Below are 21,745 nucleotides of genomic sequence, written 5' to 3' on the forward strand. Positions count from 1 at the left end.
CCATACCAAGTCAGCTAATCGGCTGAGGGGCTGAGTGGCAGCAACTGACAAATGTGCCTGTATCCAGAAGGCTAGTCGGCCAACGACTGGTTCAAGCAGGCTATCGTGTCAGGGCGTCCCCTGAGAAAGCCACGTCTGACCAGACAACACCGCCAGCGCCGATTGCAGTGGGCCAGAGAGCACCGTCAATGGCAGCCAGGACACTGGAATCACGTGATCTTCAGTGACGAGTCTAGATTTCTGGTCTATCGTCAAGATGGCCACGTCCGAGTGCGCAGACAAGTGCATGAAGCCGACAACGAAGATTGTATAGTGCCAAGAGTCCAAGCTGGAGGTGGTGGGGTGACCGTTTGGGCTGCTTTTCATGCAAGGGGGCAAAACTGACCTGGTTGTTCTGAATGGAAACCTGAACCAGTTCAAGCACAGGGCCATTCTGGAAGAAACATTGCTTCCATTTGCTCGTGCAGCCTTTCGAGGAGACTTTGTCTTCCAAGATGACAATGCACGGCCTCATCATGCTCGCATGATCCAACACACACCACCTGTGATATAATCCTGTTGTTGACTTCTTGCTGCGACAATCAGTGACATGGTTCTTTCAACAAAGACATCACCGAAGGGTAAAATAAACTCACCAGATTGATATACTGAGTTCAGAAAGTAAACCCGTCAAGGAAAAAAAAAAAATTCCATATTTTTCTGGTACTTATGTCACATCCATCACAGCGTGACGGATGTGACACTTCAGGGGACGGAATCATTATTTCCCCCTTCTACAAATTAACATGAAGGCACAAATTAATCATTTGATGTTTGAGAATAGCTAATGGTTGAAGCTGTCTCAGGCATATTTTTTCATATTTTTGTAACTCTTACTTCTTGAATAAATTAGGGTGTGATGGACGTGACATAAGGGGATGGAATTTTTATTAATGATTTTGTCATACAAATTTTTTTATGATGTGATATGTTTATTGAATTTTACTTATAGACTTCAACAGAGAATGGCATCTACAACAGAAGAATGCAAAAGATATAGTTATTCTGTTACTTACCATTTGTAAAGGAGTAGAGTGATAATTAGTACCACTCAAATTGAGCTCACTTTGAAAATAGCGCCATCTTCCCATCTCAATTACTCCGCAATGAAGAGGGGCAGAACGATAATTTTTTCACTGAAATAAACCTTAGCATTTAAATTTTACATAAAAAAATAAGGAGACACCTCAAAACCTTCCTGCTAATAATAGTTGATCAAAGAAATGTCAGTCTAATTACTTTACATTTTAATGCCAAAAATACCCCCTTTTTGGCCTTTAACCTGTCATGCAAGAACCAAAAATTGTTATATTGCACTGAAGTTGTCTCTGCAGGTAGAGGAGACCCCATTACACATCATACAAGTATAAAATAGTGGATATTTTATTTGTAATAAGAAAATATCAAGCCCTGTATTGAGAAAAATGAGTGTTCCAATTTTCGTGACTTCACATATATGTGTGTGTGTGTGTGTATGTATAGGTATATGTATATATGTGTGTGTGTGTGTGTGTGTGTGTGTGTGTGTGTGTGTGTGTGTGTGTGTGTGTGTGTGTGTGTGTGTATGTATATATATATATATATACAGACTTGGCATTTAATATGGAATATTTTTTTTGTGGGGGTGAACTTACTTTTCAAGATGACTTAGAACCAAAAGTTCATTGGAGTTATGTTGAAATTATTCTAGATTTTGTTAATGTGACCTTTAACAGAAACAAAAACCACATTTGACATTTCGAAGCAAATAAATTGATCCTTGAAAGTGATGTAAACTGATATCGAACTCAATTCACGGACAGTACTGTGTTAAACTTCTGTACGTTTTCCAGAAGTATCTCTTTATTTTGCACATTAGCCAAATTTTTTTTCAACAAAAACAAAAGCTAAATTATGACTGGGATTACGGACAGTAAAATTACAGTTCAGTACTTCGTGTAACCCCCACGAACATTCAGGAGAGCACGTACACATCGAGCCATGCTGTTCACGAGATTTGCCAAGGTTTGGACAGGAATCGCTTGCCATGCAGTGACAATAGTCTGCTGCAATTCACGCACAGAGGTAGGCTGCTGGTCCAAGTTGTCGATTTGACGTGTTAATTCTGCCCACAAGTTCTCTATTGGATTCATCCGGGGACATGGCAGGCCACTCCATATGCTCTACACCATGGTCAGCAAGAAAGTGTTGGATCATGCGAGCACGATGAGGCCGTGTCATTGTCATCTTGCAAGACAAAGTTTCCTCGAAAGGCTGCACGAGCTAATGGAAGCAATGTTTCTTCCAGAATGGCCCTGTACTTAAACTGGTTCAGGTTTCCATTCAGAACAACCAGGTCAGTTTTGCCCCCTGCATGAAAAGCAGCCCAAATGGTCACCCCACCCCCTCCAGCTTGGACACTTGCCACTATACAATCTTCGTTGTGGGCTTCATGCACTTGTCTGCGCACTCGGACGTGGCCATCTTGACGATACACCAGAAATCTAGACTCGTCACTGAAGGTCACGTGATTCCAGTGTCCTGGCTGCCATTGACGGTGCTCTCTGGCCCATTGCAATCGGCGTTGGCTGTGTTGTCTGGTCAGGCGTGGCTTTCTCAGGGGACGCCTGGCACAATAGCCTGCTTGAACCAGTCGTTGGTTGACTAGCCTTCTGGATACAGGCACATTTGTCAGTTGCTGCCACTCAGCCATAAGCCGATTAGCTGACTTGGTACGGCCATTGCAGACTAACCGGTGCAGCTGGCGATCATCTCTCCTTGTGGTTCTGTGTGGACGTCCTGGTCTCGGTATTGGAGTAGGGACACCCCTCTGAGCATTTCGTTTCAGGATATTTGACAACTGACCTTGAGTGATGCCATACTGCCAAGCAATAGCACGCTGTTTCATACCGGAATTTCGTAAAGCCACCACTAAATGACAAACAGCATCGTCGAGTTGACGGGCCATCTCCAGGGGAAGCGGCAATAACCTTTGTAGACGTGCAGCAGTTGTTTTCCACTAATACAGAACGCAACACCCCTTATATACCCGATTGTGAAGCCAATCGTCAAATGTACCTGTCCGTACATTTTGTCACGCCACCTGTGATATAATCCTGTTATTGACTTCTTGCTGTGACAGACAATCAGTGACATGGTTCTTTTAACAAAGAAATCACTGAAGCGTAAAAGAAACTCACCAGATTGATATACCCAGTTCAGAAAGTAAACCCAAGTCAAGAAAAAATATATATTCCATATTAAATGCCAAGTCTGTATATACATACATACATATACACGTGCCCCCATGCATCAGTATCATAACAACACTGAACTAAGCAAGCAGCTTACGAAGGTAGAACACGCAGAATTGAAAGAAAGGGGGATAAAAGGAGTAATAACATGCAGATGATTCAAATATTAAGCACACACCGGTGAGGACAGCCCTTGCATATTTTCTGATCAGCAAATGAGCCACCAAGGACACGGCTTAGGAGAGAAGGATGCCCGAGTGTTTTGAGAGCTTCATCAAGGCTGTCTACAAGAGAGTTGAAAAACTCCAATGCATCATGTTGCTCACGGAGGTTCACAGGCTCACCCCAGAGTCTGCAGTGAAGAAGACAAAATAAATAAGTACAAATAATACAATTAAAAGCTTTTCTGGAACAACAAATTATCAATCCATAAGCAAATGGAGAAATGCTTGAACAATGGATGTCACAAACAGAACGTTGACTGAAGTAGGCCAACAGCTGTGGAAAGCAAGAGGAAACTGACATTTCAGGCATGAGTCATTCTTGGGGCAAAAAAGGGAATGCCAAATTGTCCTGAGAAGCAAGCAGCAGCTGACAATTCAGGCATTAACACTTTCTTGTGAAATAAAAAGACCGACATATTCACCCACACAATGGCCTGTGCTGGGTGGGATGAAGGTGCACAAAGAACGATGAGTCTGGCTGCTCTTCTTCTGAGCCTTAATCCCAAAAGTATGGGGTCGGCCACTCAGATCTGCCTCTCCATTCCACCCTGTCCTCTGCAGCTTCCTCTCTCAATCCCACGCTCTTCAAATATCTTCCTGCAACCTCCCTCCACTTTAATCTGTCATCTGCTTGATATTTTCCCTCCAATTGACTCATTCCACACTTTCTTGATTTGTTCTTCATCCTTTTTCCTCATTAAGTGTCACACCTCTGCAACATAGTCTCTCTGAGCCTTTCTGTGATACAAACTCCAGCTCTCTTGCGTGTATCATTCCTCAAATGCTCTCCAAATGATACACAACAACAACAACAACAATAGGCATTTTAAGGCCATTTTCCCTGCAAGAGCAGGGGTTAGCCTTGCGGTCCCCATGACAATCTTCTCCATTTTGCCCTATTTTCTGCATCTCCCCTTGTTAACCCCTTGCCCGCATTTCTTCTTCCACCATCTTTAGCCAAGTCTTTCTCGGTCTTCCCCGTCCTCTACTTCCTTCTACATTCATTTCCATCACTCTTCTCAACGAGTCACTTTCATCCTTCCTCAACACATGACCAACCCATCTCAACCTGTTCCTCTTCACAGCATCAATCACAGGCTCTATTCCCATCATGTTTCGCAATTCATCATTTGTCTTCCTCTCTCTCAACGATACTCCACACATCCACCGAACCATTCGCATTTCCACCTTTTCCAGCCTTCGTTGCTGCTCTACGTTCATTACCCATGTCTCGCTCCCATAAATCATAACACGTCTGTCGTTCCTCTTCCTGGCATAAATCCAAACTGCATTTCGTCAATCTTCACTTTCTTCCTTATCCTCCTCTCCAACACCTTTTCCAATACCTTCATTCCATGCTCCAATAACTTTATCGCTTGATACGAGCCACAGTCCAGAGGGTCACCTTTCCCCTTGTATAGAGGGACGAGGGTACTCGGTTCCCAATCCACTGGAATGCGGCCTTCTTTCACCACCAGATTTCTTTTATTATTTTTTTGTATACTGAATCGAGGCTCGTGAAAGAGCTAACATTTATTTCACAAACAAATCAACCAGACAAACAAGAAAAATAAAAAGAGGGAGCGGAAGACAAGATGGGGAGAGAAGGGGAAGCACACAAACATAACATTTGAGAGCAGGGAGATGTGTGGGAGGGAGAGGGCTTGGGGGAGGAGGCGTGGGAAGGGGGGGTGGGAGAAGTATAAAACACAAGGACTTCCAGGACAGAAGTTGGTATTTCAAAAAGTGGATTTGGGGTGGATTACAGAGTGTGTGGATTACAATTGGATTAAAGTGGATTACAGATCTCTGTCATTCTCTTCACACCCCAACATCTGGCTGCCTTCAACATATCTCCCACAACTCCCGTCGGCCCTCCCGCTTTTCTACTCTTCATTGCTTTTATCGCTTCCTCAACTTCCTTCTCAGTTATCTTCTCTGCCGGTCCTAAAACTGGGTTACTCTCTTTGTTGCCATCCCATTCATTCTCTGCATTCAACAGCATTTCACCGGGTAATGATATCTCCAAATGATACTCTCTAATAATGCACTAGAGCATTCTCATCTGTCCTCTCCAGCATCTCCTCTTCCCTTTTCTCAACGCCCATGTTTCTGCACCATACATTATAAATGGTCTTATCAGTCTTCAATTTTCTCGGCATTCTTCTGTCATAGAAGACCCCACTAACCTCCTGCCATTTTTCCCATGCTGCCTTCATTCTATCCTGAATTCCTGCTTCACAACCTCCCCTTCCTTAATTGTTAACAAAGGTAGTTGAACTTGTCCGCTTGCGTGAGCTGTCCACCCATTATAGCTACAATATTGAACCTCTCTGCACCAGTGTTTCCACACACCATCACCTCTGTCTTTCTAGCATTAACCTTCAATCACTATCTCTCTTGCCAATCCAGCACTCTTATCTGCAGCTCTTCTTTGACTCTGCTGTTACAACCAAGTCATCTGCGAACAGGAGCTCACACAGTTCTCCATCTCTGATGTTGTCACTCAGCATGCCCATCACTGTTACAGAAGGACATCACTGCTACAGAACCCTGGTGTAGACCAAACTCCACTCAAATATTTAGAGTCCCCATTCATGGTCCTGACCATAGCATTGGCTCCTGCATACGTTTCCATCATAACGACAACAATCTTCTCTGGCAAGCCCTTCTTCCTCAAACACCAATACTGTGTATCACATTTCAATATCTGATCATATGCCTTCTCTAGATCCATGAATGCACAGTAAAGATTATTTCCTTCAAGAATCTTTCACTGAATCTGTTTCATGATGAAAACTCACATCCAGTTCCCTTTCCTTGCATGGATCTATACTGCATCACATCTATATTCACAATCGCCCTTATAGTGCAGGGCCGTATGTCTCCAAAATGGCTCCCGTGGGCCGTTCATGTTTATTTCCTAATTTCTACTGGAATCTAATCTACGATGACCACTGAATCAAAAAAACATTGGCGCCAATTTTTTCGAACACTTTTTCCCGCCTTTTTGTGCATATGAACTATGACGCCATAGAATACACATAAAAAATGCAAAAATTAGCATTTTGGTTGTCATCTACAATGCTATTTTAAATTTTCCTGCTCTCATACATACATTATGGTGTCAATACCTCTAGTTTAATATTTATCACATATAAACTAGGAAAAAAGCATGTCTCAATCATCGTTTTGCTTTCTATTCAAGTATGATATGTCATACCTTTTAAAAGCCTATGGAAAATGTTCATGCTTCCGTTTACATAAAGGTATTTCCTTTGCTTTTGTTACTAAAGTCTTGTGCTGGGGTTTTCAATATATCTTCATTATATTCAAGGGGACCTATCAAACCATCATATGCAAATTAGTTATGATGTCATAGTAATATAGTGTTCACCATGCATTCGATGTATGCAATAGTGCCATTATACATGAAATGGTTTTAAAACAAGGAAACCAAAAATAAGTACATGGACATATCTGGAGCTGACCGCATGAGCTACGTTTCAAGAACATCATCATCATCGTCACTGTCGTCACCTGCAGTATGTATGTTAACAATTCTGTTCTCACAAGCTACTTCGCAGGTACACATATCTGTGATGCATTTGAGATTGTGCTTCCGACATGAGCAGATCATCGTAGAGCAACTTCCTTTTCATCCACATTTGACTAGTTGAAGCACAGCCTGAGGTGCTGGCAAAACTGTTGTTGGTACGGGAAGAAGCCTGTCACCTTCCAGACGCCATCCATGAGAAGTTGGTGGAGGTAGAGTTGAAGATGCAGTGCCGCATTGTTTCCATATCATGGTGACATAATTTGCTCTGTTGATCTTCTGTACTAGGGTGGCCTTTATAGGGGGCAATTTCTCATCTGTGTACTGGCGCTTACTGAAGAGGAACCAACGCATCTCGTTCACAGAAGAGATTGTTGTGCCAGGAACGTAGAGTTGACATACGTAGCGCTCCAATTCACTGACGTCATCTTCCTGTATGCTTGGAGTGTTTCCAAGGTTGCCAAATGCTCTAACAATATCACCATCGGCTTTCTGCAGTGTATTCCAGCAGGAAATTTTTGATTTCCCGCAGAATGTGCCAGTCTGGTCACAACCACTTAAGACATGGAAGCCAGGGAGTGCAGAAGCTTTCTGACTGCCCAGGGCATCATATATAGGACCTAAATCAATAGTTCGCCGTAGACCACCTGTTCCAACAAGCATCGATGTTGCAGGACACAAGTCCTTGTAGCACCACAAGGCGAGAACTAACACATCTGTATCCGGACTCTGAATGCAGATCGACGTGGCCCCCCTCTGCGAAGCGTCAAGAGCATGAAGTAGCATTCTTGTATCTGCCTCCTCTTGTGTACTGTTCAGATGATCTAATATGAGCTTGTTTGATTTGCATTCCTCACTGAGTGTTGTCACATATATCTTCTCAGATTCCTTGCGATGCTTCAAGATGTGTGATGCTAGATAGAGAGTGAGTCTTTGCTTGTTGTATTGGTTGTTCAGCAGTTGCTTTAGCGTCACCTTTTCAATGATTGCCTCATCGGAGATATTGTAAGCAAGGCTTCTATGATCTCCTAGGCGCAAATTGCGTGTTCTTTCCTTCAGGGAGTTAGGAATGTCATATCGGTCAAAAACGACATGAACTTCATGAAATCCTTGAGATTTGCAATCGAGGACATGCAAAAAGTGATTGGCGAGATCGTAGCAAGTTTTCACCCATGTAGGTTTCCCCATTGACTGGACCACGGCCATTCCATCAATGATTGTGACTCTGCCATGCTGTGTTTGCTCTCCTTGTGCAACAACAAGCTGCTGTTGGTCAGGCAAACGTTCCAAGATAGTCATCAGCTTACTTTTGGCAACACAAGACCGCAAGATACCATCAAAAGTGAAGAGTGAATGAGGATATTCTGCAAACTCAAACTCACTGATGCTCTCCTTCAGGTCAATATCTGGCCGTGACAGTATCACAACAAGGAGGCGGGCGAACAGTGCTCTTTCATTCTTAATTGCTGTAACAGCGACAGCTTTCTTGCTCTTCTTAACCATTCTTGCTGTCTTCCAAGTCTTGAGATTTGCCTTCTTCATAGGACTCCAGATATTCAGCTCTAGGTTTACAAGATGCTCTTGAACAAATTTCTCAAACATCTCTTCTCCAACACTATCTCGCTGTATTACTGCCTGTTTTACTACCTCTGGCATGATCGCTTGTGTGACGATGTTGATGAGCTCATCATCTTCAATAATGAATGGATCATTCATTTTCAGCACCTCTCTCAATTTTCCTACATTATCCTCATACCGTTCCAACTTAGCATCTGACAAATCATGATGCCTTACTGATCTCTGGGAGACTTTACCCACCAAATGTTCAGCTTCATTGACCAAGCGACTTAGCTCAGGTGCAATCAGAAACCATCTGGCCATAGCTGCCGGTTGCTGTGTTAGCCCTTTCAAACCTCCAAGGATCTTCATGACTTTGTTCTCCTGTTCAATGCCATGATCTGGGCCTATTGCGCAGAAAGGGACTTCATTTTTGTAGACGCAGAAGTTGCCAGCCATGAATTCTGTATAGATATCGGGATCATTTGTTTCCAATTTCTCCATCTGTGCCAAATACAGTGGAACCATGCGGGCATAGTTTTGTCTATCATGTGTGAAGAAGTACTTACACAATGCTCTAAGCGATTCTAGATGCAATTTCCAATTGCCTTCCCGTGTTGCCCGAATGAACATCCATATCCAAGCCACAAATTTCATGTAATCTCTGGCAAATTTGAAAGTAGGATCACTTGTTTCCATCTTTGCATCAAATTCATTCAGCTTGTCCATTAAAGAGACATCTACCACAGCTAGTAATTGCTTGTGTCGGTTGTCTAATTCGTCATACTTGCGCTCTTGACATGCTGAATTGACCATTGATGCAGCCACTTGAAGGTAATCATGAACCAAGGTTATCGTATCGGCCGTTAATCGGATGCTTTTGGGCCCCAACGTCGGCTTATTCAGATTTTTCGAGTATGTCTGTACGTGATAAACAAAGAGCGCAGTTCGTAGATCGTAAATCCATTAGTGCCATGGGCATCGGGTGACTGGGTGCGGCGTAAAAGGGATAACAAAGTCGAGTCCTTACGCTATTATTATATAGATAAGATACTGAATACAGACAATGTCCGCTAAAATCTATGCATAGGGTCCACAAAATTAAATTTGTATCATATTTTGCAAAGAAAATTTACATCGTTTAATTTTTATTTACGAATTATGACGTCATACCTAATTTGCATAAAAAAATATGCAAACATACTTGAAAAAATTGGCGCCAAATTTTTTTCCCTTACTCACATCATAATTAATGATTTCCCGCAAAGAATACAAAATAAACATCAAAATCCCACGGAATTACATACGCTCCCGAACTATTAGCCTAAGGTCTACAATCCTTTCTCGTATCTTCATAGCATGTTCCATCAATTTGATCCTTCTCTACTTTCCATAATCTAAGACCTGCCCCTTCTGTTTGACAATTGGTATTATTATACTCTTCCTCTAATCATCTGGTATCTTCTCACTCCATAGTTTCCTAATCAACTCCACATCCACTTAAATTCTCTCAGTGCCGAACACCTTTACTAACTTGACTGCAACTTCAGATGGTCCACAGGCTTTCCCTCTTTTCATTATGTCAAGTGCTTTTATAATTTTGAACCTTTTTCACAGGTCCCTCAGTTTTCCATGCATCCATCAGGGCCCCACTCTAATTTTCCATCTTGTAATATTTCAAAGTACTCTTTTCACCTTCTCTTAATTTCCTCTTCACCATGGCATTGATCGAATGGTTACACCCCTTGGCATTGCACCACATTGAGGAGAGATCCAGTGTTCAAAGTATTTTATATTCAGAAGGATGTTTTGAAGTTTTTTTTGTTTGTTTGTTTTTCGAATACATTTTTATTTAAAAAAAACGCATTTAGGTTGAAGATGACTTTTTACTGTTGACTTTACTTTTGTACACCATTTATCACATTTATTACACAAGGTCGCAGTCGAGCGCTTTACCTCCGCCACCGAAGGTGAATGGAGATTATGTTTTCACACCTGTCTGTTTGTTACTTGCCGGAAATTTTTTTCCGGCAAGTATGTTGATCTGTTCGTTTGTCTGTTTGTCTGTTTGCAGCACTGCGTCTACACCGTTGCACGGAGAATCGCCAAACTTTGCACACATATTGGTCTTGCCCTGGAATAGACTGTGCCCAATTGATGACGTCATCGGTGACGTGGTTCGGCCGCCATCTTGGAAAAACCGAAAAACTTTGCACTTCTATATCTCCGAAAGTACTGAACAGAAAAAATTGAGACATGGCTCATTGTAAAGAACTCTCCATGGGGAATAAAATGTTAATGATGACATCATCAGTCACATGGTCGGCCGCCATCTTGATAAAACGGCAAAACTTTGCACAACGAAATCTCCAAAAGTGCTGAACAGAAAAAATTGAGACATGGCTCATTGTAAAGAACTCTCCATGCGGAATAAAATATGTTAATGATGATGTCATATGTCACGTGGTCGGCCGCCATCTTGGAAAAACCAAAAAACTTTGCACCGCTATATCTCCAAAAGTGCTGAATAGAAAAAATTGAGACATGGCTCATTGTAAAGAACTCTCCATGGGGAATAAAACATGTTAATGATGATGCCATCGGTCACGTGGTTCGGCCGCCATCTTGGAAAAACGGTAAAACTTTGCACCACCATATCTCCAAAAGTGCTGAACAGAAAAAATTGAGACATGGCTCATTGTAAAGAACTCTCCATGGGGAATAAAATATGTTAATGATGACGTCATATGTCACGTGGTTCGGCCGCCATCTTGGAAAAACCGAAAATTTTTGCACCTCCACATCTCTGAAAGTGCTGAATAGAAAAAATTGAGACATGGCTCATTGTAAAGAACTCTCCATGCGGAATAAAACATGTTAATGATGACGTCATCGGTCACGTGGTCCGGCCGCCATCTTGGAAAAACCGAAAAACTTTGCACCTCGTGCTGAATAGAAAAAATGAGACATGGCTCATTGGAAAGAACTCTCCATGGGGAATAAAATACGTTAATAATGACGTCATCGGTCACGTGGTTCGGCCGCCATCTTGGAAAAACCAAAAAACTTAGCACCTCAATATATCTCCGGAAGTGCTGAATAGAAAAAAATTGAGACGTGGCTCATTGTAAAGAACTCTCCCTGTCGAATAAAATAAGTTAATGATGACATCATAGGTCACGTGGTTCGGCCGCCATCTTGGAAAAACCGAAAAACGAAGCACCTCTGTATCTCCGAAACTGCTGAAGGGAAAAAATTGAGACATGGCTCATTGTAAAGAACTCTCCATGGGGAATGAAATATGTTAATGATGACGTCATCGCTCATGTGGTTCGGCCGCCATATTTGTCCTAAATGGCCGATAAAAAAGTACATTCCGGCAAGTCCTCGGTCTCTGACCGATTTTTCATCTGTCTGTTTGTTTGTTTGTCTGTGCGCAGTACTACGTCTACACCGTTGCACGTAGAATCGCCATACTTTACACACATATTTGTCTTGCCCTGGAATAGACTGTGCCCAATTTTTAACTCTCTAGGCCCAAGGCCTCTGTTATGACGTCATAATTTGATAATTTGACAAGTACAAAACTTCATCCAATCAAGATGCAATTTCTTGGGCGCCATGTTGGCATAAACTGGTGGAGAAAAGAAAAAATGATGACGTCATCGGTCACGTGGTTCGGCCGCCATCTTGGAAAAACGGAAAAACTTTGCACCTCTATATCTCCGAAAGTGCTGAATAGAAAAAATTGAGACATGGCTCATTGTAAAGAACTCTCCATGGGGAATACAATATGTTAATGATGATATCATAGGTGCCTCCATTATGACGTCATAATTCGACAAGTACAAAACTTCATCCTATGATGAAATTTTTTGAGCATCATCAAGGAATAAATTAGTTTAGAAAACAAATAATGATGACGTCATCGGTCACGTGGTTCGGCCGCCATATTTGTCCAAAATAGCCGATAAAAAAGTACATTCCGGCAAGTCCTCGGTCGCTGACCGATTTTTCATTTGTCTGTTTGTCTGTCTGTCTGTCTCTGTCTGTGAACAAGATATCTCAAAAAGTTGTGGCCGGATTCAGACAACATTTGGCAGAGACGTAGTGTATGTGACAAAGACGAAACGATTAGATTTTGCTGAAGATTCGGATCCGGCTCGTATAATTTTTGAAGTGATTCTTCATCATTGGGAGATCGGACCAAAAGCGATACATAACATGATATTTAAAAAGGTTATGGATGAGTTATGACTAAACTAGGTGGACGAGTTGGTTTGGTGACAAGAACAAGCCGATTAGATTTTGGTTCAGGTCCGAATCCAGATCCGGCCGATCAGTGGGATACAAAACAAACTGTTCAGCCTAGCGGAGGTATGCGCTTTACTGAGTGCCATTCCAGTTTGCACATGTAATCACAATATTTGATGGTTTGGTAAAAACCATCCCAAACTACAGTAGTCAGTCATCACTATCATCAGAGTTATTTAATCCGGGGTACCAAGAACGTGTGATTCAACCGAATTAAAATTGCAATACAGGGTGATCCAAAAAGACAGAGCCAACTTTGGTTGGTAATATATTTAGAACCACAAATGATACAGCGATACCCTTTGGATTATATCATACAGAAATTCAAAGTTTTGCGCACACCATCAATATGCTTCAATGTGAGCTCCGTTTGTCACACACAGGACATCAAGACAGTACACGAGTTATTGCCATGTTCAGCTAAGCATGTTTGCATCCACCAGTGAGCATGCAGCTGTGATCTGAGAATGAAGATGCTGCAGGTTTGCCACCTTGGTATGTTCATCCTTTTTGGTTGAATCGGAGGGATGAGACGTCGTGGAACCCCCTTCTTTATGCACTTTTGGCAGCCCATATGCCCTTGGTGCAACTCAATTGCTGCTATACAATATTGTTTGTAATGCTTCATTTGTAATCCCTCCAATCCAACCAAAAAGGAGGAACGTAGGGTAAATACACTGTCCAATAAAATTAAAGGAGTTTCCTCGGTAACTCATACGTTGAACCTTATCCTTATGCTGTCTATACTATAACTATTGAATTGATGTTCCTTTGTTTCATACATACCTCTTGCATCTTCACTTTTGGAATCCAAACCATTAATACTTTATTTGATCTTCTCTTCCACAAACCTTATCACCTCCATTAAACATGATTAAATGTGCAAATGGCAAACCACCATGAACTCAAGAGTTTGTTTTTACCAAGAATATCCAACCTCTAGGTGTTCATAAAGTGAATTACGCTTGCTGTTACATCAGAAGAGTGATGTCATGTGACAAAGTTGTGTGACTTTGTGAGGCTTTGTACCTGAATTGTTTCCAGAAGCCCCGTGGAATGTAGAACTGCAACTTGGAGGCAGCCAGATGACCAAAGATGACTTGAAGTTGGCGTAACACGCCAATGTTGTACTCTCGGCGCTCCTGCGCTTTGCTCACTGAAGGGCGGTCCTCAAATGGCACCTGGTAGCCGAGGGGATCGTCACGAGGGTCGACATTGCTCTGCAAAACACCAATTAAAAAGGAGGAAGTCAAGTCACCTTCAGTTTCTAATAAATACATTTTATATCTTTGAGAACAGTTGGACCCTGATATTCACGGTCTCAACATTCGCAGGTTCCATGTATTTACAGTTGATAAATTGTAACCTGTTTCTACGTTTGTGGCTCTGTGTTCTGCATATTCAGGGTTTCCGCGGGTGCAAAAAAAAGAAATTTCCACAACCGCGAGCATAACAGTTTTAAAACATATCTTCCACCAGCCACGCACAAAGCAACTGGACATACGCAGAAAACATGTCTTCCATGAGCCGCGAGCATGACCTGCTTCGACATTCGCGGCCGTGTGCTTCACATTTTCACGGCTTTTACATTCGGGACCATGTGCTTCACATTTTCACGGCCACAAAAATATTTCTGCCGAGCTATTCGCGCGTTTCACGGGATATTCGACCATTCACATTGTAAACATAACCTCGGGGGATGTCTTACCATTCACACTAGGCCTGGGCGATAATGGAAAACCAATATCACAATAATGGACCTCATTATCATGATTATCGCGATATCATGATAATATAAACAAGAAAAAGACAAAATGTCATACCCCCGCAGGGTTTTAGTAATTTTGCAGTACGGAGTTAAAGGCCATCATTCAGCAATCTTTGGTCAAATTACAAAACAAAATCTTCTGCATGTACACTCGTGTATTGTTGTTTGAAGTTTGTGCCAAGTTTGAAGAAAATTCGACCATGCATGTCCGAGAAATTGTTGGATATACGTTTAAGTAACAAAATGGCTGCCAGTCGGCCTTCTTGGTTCTGATCTCAAAAAATATGACCATCTAACATACAGCATATGTAAGCCATCATTCATTATCTGTGTGCCAAGTTTGACAAACATTGGTAAATGCATGTCCGAGAAATGGTTGAGGACGTGTTCAACATCGGGTATTTTTTTACAACTAAAATGGCCACCAGTCGGCCATCTTTGATTGTATAATAAAAAAGAAAAAGAAAAAAAGATGCGCATATGTATACGATCGATTGTCTGTATGCAAAGTATGACTAAAATCAGTCCATACATCTCCGAGATATGGTTGCGGTTGCACGGACGCACGAGACCAAATCCATAAGCACCATTTCGGACTAAGTCCATTGGGGGATAATAATGTAATTGGTGCCTTGAGAACCAAGTAGCATACAATAACAATCCACGTAAAAACAAACTGAATAGCCATAGAGTTACCTCTGTTCGTACTCTTTATTTAATAATTCTGTTGCAATTTGTTTGAAGTCAAACCTTATTTTACCTGGACGAAATTGCTTTGCTCCTTTGCCGAGTAACTGGATGAGCAGTTTGCAAAGCGGTTGATACAGAATGTCTGGCTTGGCAAGCAATAGCAAGCTGCTCGCTAACAGAACACACCAAACAAGCTGCTCGCTAACGGAACACACCAAGCAAATGCTCGCTAACAGAACACACCAAGTAGGCTGCTTGCTAACAGAACACACCAAGCTGCTCGCTAACAGAACAGACTAAGCAAGCTGCTCGCTAACGAAACACACTGAGCACGCTGCTCGCTAACGGAACACACCAAGTAGGCTGCTTGCTAACAGAACACACCAAGCTGCTCGCTAACAGAACACACCGAGCAAGCTGCTCGCTAACGGAACACACCAAGCAAACTGCTCGCTAACGGAACACACCAAGTAGGCTGCTTGCTAACAGAACACACCAAGCTGCTCGCTAACAGAACACACTGAGCAAGCTGCTCGCTAACGGAACACCCCAAGCAAACTGCTCGCAAACGGAACACCCCAAGCAAACTGCTCGCTAACGGAACATACAGAGCAAGCGGCTCGCTAACGGAACACCCCAAGCTGCTCGCCAACAGAACACACCAAGCAGGCTGCTTGCTAACGGAACACACCAAAATGCTCGCTAACGGAACACACCAAGCAAGCGACTCACTAACAGAACACACCAAGCAAGCTGCTCGCTAACGGAACACACAGAGCAAGCGGCTCGCTAACGGAACACCCCAAGCAAACTGCTTGCTCACGGAACACACTAAGCTGCTTGCTAACGGAACACACCATTTGTGAAGAAAGTCATATTTGACTATCTTCACTCTTTGGGCATTTAAAATTATGCCTTTGTTGGCGAACTTCGTGGGCTGACAGGATGTCCCAGAGGTACGCACACTCGCCTCGAAGCTGTCTAGCCTGAGTTTGAATCCCGACCCAGCTATAAAATGTTATCCTGGTGTTTCCCAGGCAGGGTGATTCATCATTGTGTGTGCCATCCCTCGATGGACGTTAAACTGGGGGTTCCATCTGTCAGCACCAGTTTGTGGACGTTAAAGATCAAATGGTGTCCTTCGCAAAGAGTAGGCGAGTATGGCGGCACCATGGCCAAATTCCAAATTCCTGCCCTAAAAAGGCCAATGTCAGGCCTGGCCAGCCGGTTCTTAAATGACTTGAGCCAAGCTTCCCCTGGCCGACACCACAAGGGGGGATAATAGTGGCTGTTAAAGAACAGCACCTTTGATGTTGAACTGAACTTCGCGATATGCAAAATGAAACGTCACCATGTTTGCCGCTCGTTCGGTCCATCGTGAAGGTTGAGAACTGAGAGGAGAAGCATGAGATTACCTGCTTATCCTTGTCCTCAAAGCCAAAACTCCGCAAACCGAGCATGCTCGTCTTGTCAATCTTAAACAAGATGTTGCCTTCAATGTTCAACTTCACGCACAGACAAAGCAAACTCAAACGGATCAGCGATTTCGACATCGATTTCGACATCGGCAGCGCTTTCATTAATTGGTTGTTTGTTTTAATGTTTAACGATACACCATTTATATTACATCTTGGAGAATATACATTTCATATTATATCACCTGCTTTATTTTATAGAGCTGAATTGAATACGGGTATATCTTTTGAGAGAAACTAAACACAAACCGCTCAAAGTAGTCAATACACCATCAATATCCAGGTTCAAGGTGCGTTCCACTGACTGCGCATGCATCACCTATCGCGATAACAAATATGGATTACGTCATCGTGATAATAATAATAATAATAATACATTTATTTTATATAGCGCTTTTCAAGAAGCCCAAAGACGCTTTGACAGAGTACAAAAAACAAGTGCAAAAAGACAAAAACAAATAGGTAAATAATCAAAGCAAAAGGAAGGAGAAGGAGAAGAGATAGTCAGGGGTTAAATGCTGTGGGTTAAATGTTAAATGCAGTGTTGAACAGGTGGGTCTTGAGTGATGTTTTGAATGTGGTGAGTGAGGAAGAGTCTCTGATGGTGTGAGGTAGTGAGTTCCAGAGGGTGGGAGCAGCGATGGAGAAGGCCCTGTCCCCCCAGGATCTGAATTTGGTCTGGATGGGGGGGGGGGGGGGGGGGGGGGGGACAGGAGGTTGGCGCCAGCAGAGCGGAAGTTGCGGGTGGGAGTGTGACTGGAGAGGAGGTCAGTCAGGTAGGATGGGGCCAGGTTATGGAGGGCTTGTAGGTCAAGAGGAGGATTTTGTACTTGATTATCTGGGGGATGGGGAGCCAGTGAAGCTTATAAAGGACGGGGGTGATGTCACGGGTCCGGGAATGGGTGAGTAGACGGGCAGCGGAGTTCTGAATGTATTGGAGTTTATTGATGATTATTGAGGGTGAACCATAGAGGAGGCTGTTGCAGTAGTCCAGACGGGAGGTGATGAAGGCGTGGATGAGGGTTTCTGCAGCCATGGAGGAGAGGGATGGACGGAGACGGGTGATGTTTTTCAGGTGAAAGAAGGCTGTCTTTGTGATTTGTTTAGTGTATTTGTCGAAGGAGAGGGTTTGATCAAAGATGATGCCAAGATTCCGGATGTGAGGGAAGGTGGATACTGGGAAACCGTCAATGTTGAGGGCGAAGTTATGGGTGGATTTGGTGAGCGTTTTTGGGCCAATGATGATTATTTCAGATTTATCATAGTTAAGTTTGAGGAAGTTGATTTGAAGCCAGGATTTTATTTCAGTGATGCAGATTGTCAGGATAGAGTGGGTGGCTGTGGAGATTGACTTGGTGGAGATGAAAAGCTGGATGTGAAAGTAAATGTGATAGTAAATCTAAAGCACGATTATCGCCAAATCGCGATTATCGCCCAGCACTAATTCACACCATAAACAGAGCTTCATGGGATATCCAACTATTCATATTGTAAACATAACTTTGAGGGATGTCCCACCATTTACACTGTAAACATAGCTTCACAGGATAGCTGACCATTCACATTGTAAACACAACTTCGTGAGATGTGTTACGTGCTCCTCCCCAACCCCCGGTCACGGTGTTCCTCCGAGCCCCGAGAGGAGTCACGGCAGAAAAATGTGTTATTCTGTATGTCAAAGATCAATGGGGAAGCCACACCAATTGTTACCAACAAACAAATATTGTATTAAGATCACAAGAATAACAGTACAACAACAATAGTAATCAATTGTACAACCAATATATATTTCCTATGATGGTACCATCATGTTCGTACAATATAACTCACTGTGCTTCAAGTGAGCGAAAAGAAGAACATTCCCCAATGTCTCTCTTCCGGCATCAAGCCCAAGTCGATCCGCTCCAGCGATCGTCAGAACGATGTCCAATCGAGACCAGAATCCCGTTCGGATGACAGTCACAGTCACGCGGCCAAAGCTTCGCAAAGGTGCCCTCAAGGCGACGGGGAAATCCAAAGGCGCCCTCCAGGCGACTGAGAAATCCCACCCTCGGGTATGGACGTTTCATGGCTCCAAACCGGCGAACCGCAGATTTACCTTCAAAATCCACGTTACCCACACACACACACCAGATAAACGTCTGGATGCGGTGAAAATGGTTGAAGCGAAGCGAAAAAACCTTGCGCGACCCGCAAGTCAAAATGGCCGACGGCCCGTTCTCGAGGCGTAACGGCCCGACGATGATTCTCCTCGGAATCAACCGCCAAAACCTGACACGCAGGTTGATCTGTCACAGCGATAACAACTCTGTCGCAAGAATCCCTTTCCCGGGAAACCTGAAGTTCGCTAGTGACCTCCGTTCGTCAACGTGTGCTCCAGACCTCGAAGCAGCTAGGCTTCTTCTTCGACTCACTCGCTCCGCCTTCCTTTTCTTCTCTTCCTCTTCTTCGTCATAGTTCGGTTCCGGTTTCATTTAAAACATTATTTTTTTTTACCTTTTGAAAATAGAAATCTCTATCTCCCTTAGACGACAACAATAATATAGTACATGGAATCAAAAATGTTTACAGTGGATGAAAACCACAACAACGGAAGTGACGAATCCGTAACAGATGTCTTACCATTCACACCATAAACATAGCTTCACGGGATATCCCACCATTCACACTGTGAACATAGCTTCGCGGGATATCCCACAAGCTGTGTAACATGTCACCCCCTATGAGTTACTGTACAGAATGAAGACACTCCACCGCATCCATTTGTGCAATTAGCTGTCCCCTTTTCCCCCATTGAAATAACTAGCAACGGTACCCGCCCTACGGACGGGGCTTCAATTGGGAGGCCCAAATGAAAAGGCAAAATGTCAGAAATTGAAGGCTTTAATTTTTTTTAAACGATTCATATAAACATCCGTTAAATCATATCACACGCAAATCATCAAATCACAGTGATGTGGTTTTTTTATTGAAATTCTAAAAATACTGTTTAGATTTTGATGATTTGCGTGTGATATTTAACGGGGTTTTTTTTTTTTTTTTTGTATACTGAATCGAAGCTCGTGAAAGAGCTAACATTTATTTCACAAACAAATCAACCAGACAAACAAAATATACAAAAAGAGGGAGCGGAAGACAAGATGGGGAGAGAAGGGGAAGCACACAACCACAACATTTGAGAGCAGGGAGAAGTGTGGGAGGGAGAGGGCTTGGGGGCAGGAGGCGTGGGAAGGGGAGGGGGGGGGGGGGGAGAGGTATAAAACACAAGGGGACCGAAATTAGCGGGGGTAGAAAAGATCAAGGTTTTGGATGGGGGAGGATAAGAGATGGTGGTGAACAGCTGTTTTAAAGACGTGGAGGGTGGAGTGGGATTGAAGAGAGTGAGGGAGTTTGTTCCAGAGGCGGGAGAAAAGAGGAATGAAGGAGTGAAGGTGAGCAGAAAGTCTTGATTTTGGCAGTTTAACCATAAGAGGGTTGCAGGCAGATCTTGTGCGACCTGTAGGAATATTTGGGGGACAGAGCCCAGAGAGAGCTGGGGGGGCAAGGCCAGAGAGGAGTCGGTAGAAGACGGAAAGACCACCAACCTGCCTGCGGTGAGTGAGTGAAAGGCCCTTGGAGTTAGCTTCATCGCGGGAGATTCCAATGATTCTGAACGCTTTGGTTTCAACAGCGTGAAGACGAGCTAGGTGTGAGGCAGGAGCACCAGACCAGAGGGGAGAGCAGTATTCCATAGAGCTGCGGATGAAAGCCTTGTATGTGGTGAGGAGCTCAGGTGTGCCAAGGAAGGACTTCGCACGACGGAGGATGCCCAGTCGGCGACTGGCTTTGGAGGCCAGATTTGAAATGTGGTTTTCCCAGGAAAGATCATGGCAAATAGTGAGACCCAAAAGCTTGAGTGACAGAACTTCTTGGAGAGGATTATTCAGAAAGTGGATGGGAGGGTTTTCCAGTCGGCCTTTTCAGAGAGACATCGTAAGAGTGTGAGATTTATCAGGATTTAGTTTTTTTTTTTTTTTGTATACTTCATCGAGGCTCGTGAAAGAGCTAACATTTATTTCACAAACAAATAAAACCAGACAAACAAAATATATAAAAAGAGGGAGCGGAAGACAAGATGGGGAGAGAAGGGGAAGCACACAAACATAACATTTGAGAGCAGGGAGATGTGTGGGAGGGAGAGGGATTGGGGGGGAGGAGGCGTGGGAAGGGGGTGGGGGGGGGGGGGGGGTTGAAAGACATGTTCCATTTGTTTGCCCAGTCTGTGATTTTGTCCAGGTCTGCAGAGAGTGAGGAGGCTGCAGACTGCCGATCTGAGGGATGAGGAATGGAGCGACAGAGAGTAGAGTCGTCAGCAAAGAGATAGAGAGGATTTTCAAGAGAGTCAGAGAGATCATTGATGAAGACCAGAAAAAGCACAGGGCCCAGAACACTACCTTGGGGAACTCCAGCCTGAACAGGAAGAGGAGGAGGAGATGAGAGAAACCCATTCAGGGCCACACGTTGACTACGACCAGAGAGGAAGTCCGCCAGCCATGCGTGTAGATTTCCATGGATACCAAAGGAGGAGAGTTTGGTGAGCAGAGCAGGGTGCCAGACCATATCGAAGGCACGTGAAATGTCAAGGGAGACAGCTCTAATTTCCTGTTTGGCGTTGAGGACCTCCATCCATTGTTGAGAAAGCAGAAGCAGATGTTAAAGATGTTAGAATGTTATCGCGATTATCGCGCCTCCCAAATAAATCGCGCCTCCCAATTGAAGCCCCGCCCGGGTACCGTTGCTCAGGTACCATTGCTCGGGTACCGTTGCTCGTCTGGTACCGTTGCTCGTCATGTATAATGGTGATACAACCATTTATACCACTTTGCTTTGAAGAACTGGAATGAAGGAGG

The 21,745-nt window shown here is 43.5% G+C and overlaps 1 protein-coding gene across 1 annotated transcript in view; it reads right to left on the bottom strand.

Annotated features, from left to right (window-relative positions):
• Positions 1–3,450: 3,450 nt before the first annotated feature.
• LOC144889234 (ubiquitin carboxyl-terminal hydrolase 9X-like) overlaps positions 3,451–21,745 on the bottom strand; it is a gene marked incomplete at its 3' end in the record, with an annotated part of 39,446 nt that continues 21,151 nt past the window's right edge. The window contains exons 6-7 of the mRNA XM_078769282.1: positions 13,953–14,143; positions 3,451–3,624 (exon numbers count right to left, since the gene is read on the bottom strand). Of these exons, the coding sequence (XP_078625408.1) occupies positions 3,451–3,624; positions 13,953–14,143 (365 nt within the window). The remainder of the gene's footprint in view (positions 3,625–13,952; positions 14,144–21,745) is intronic.

The sequence above is a fragment of the Myxine glutinosa genome, unplaced genomic scaffold (genome assembly GCF_964187855.1).
Source record: "Myxine glutinosa unplaced genomic scaffold, kmMyxGlut1.1 SCAFFOLD_1932, whole genome shotgun sequence".
In the NCBI taxonomy this organism is placed as follows: domain Eukaryota; kingdom Metazoa; phylum Chordata; class Myxini; order Myxiniformes; family Myxinidae; genus Myxine; species Myxine glutinosa.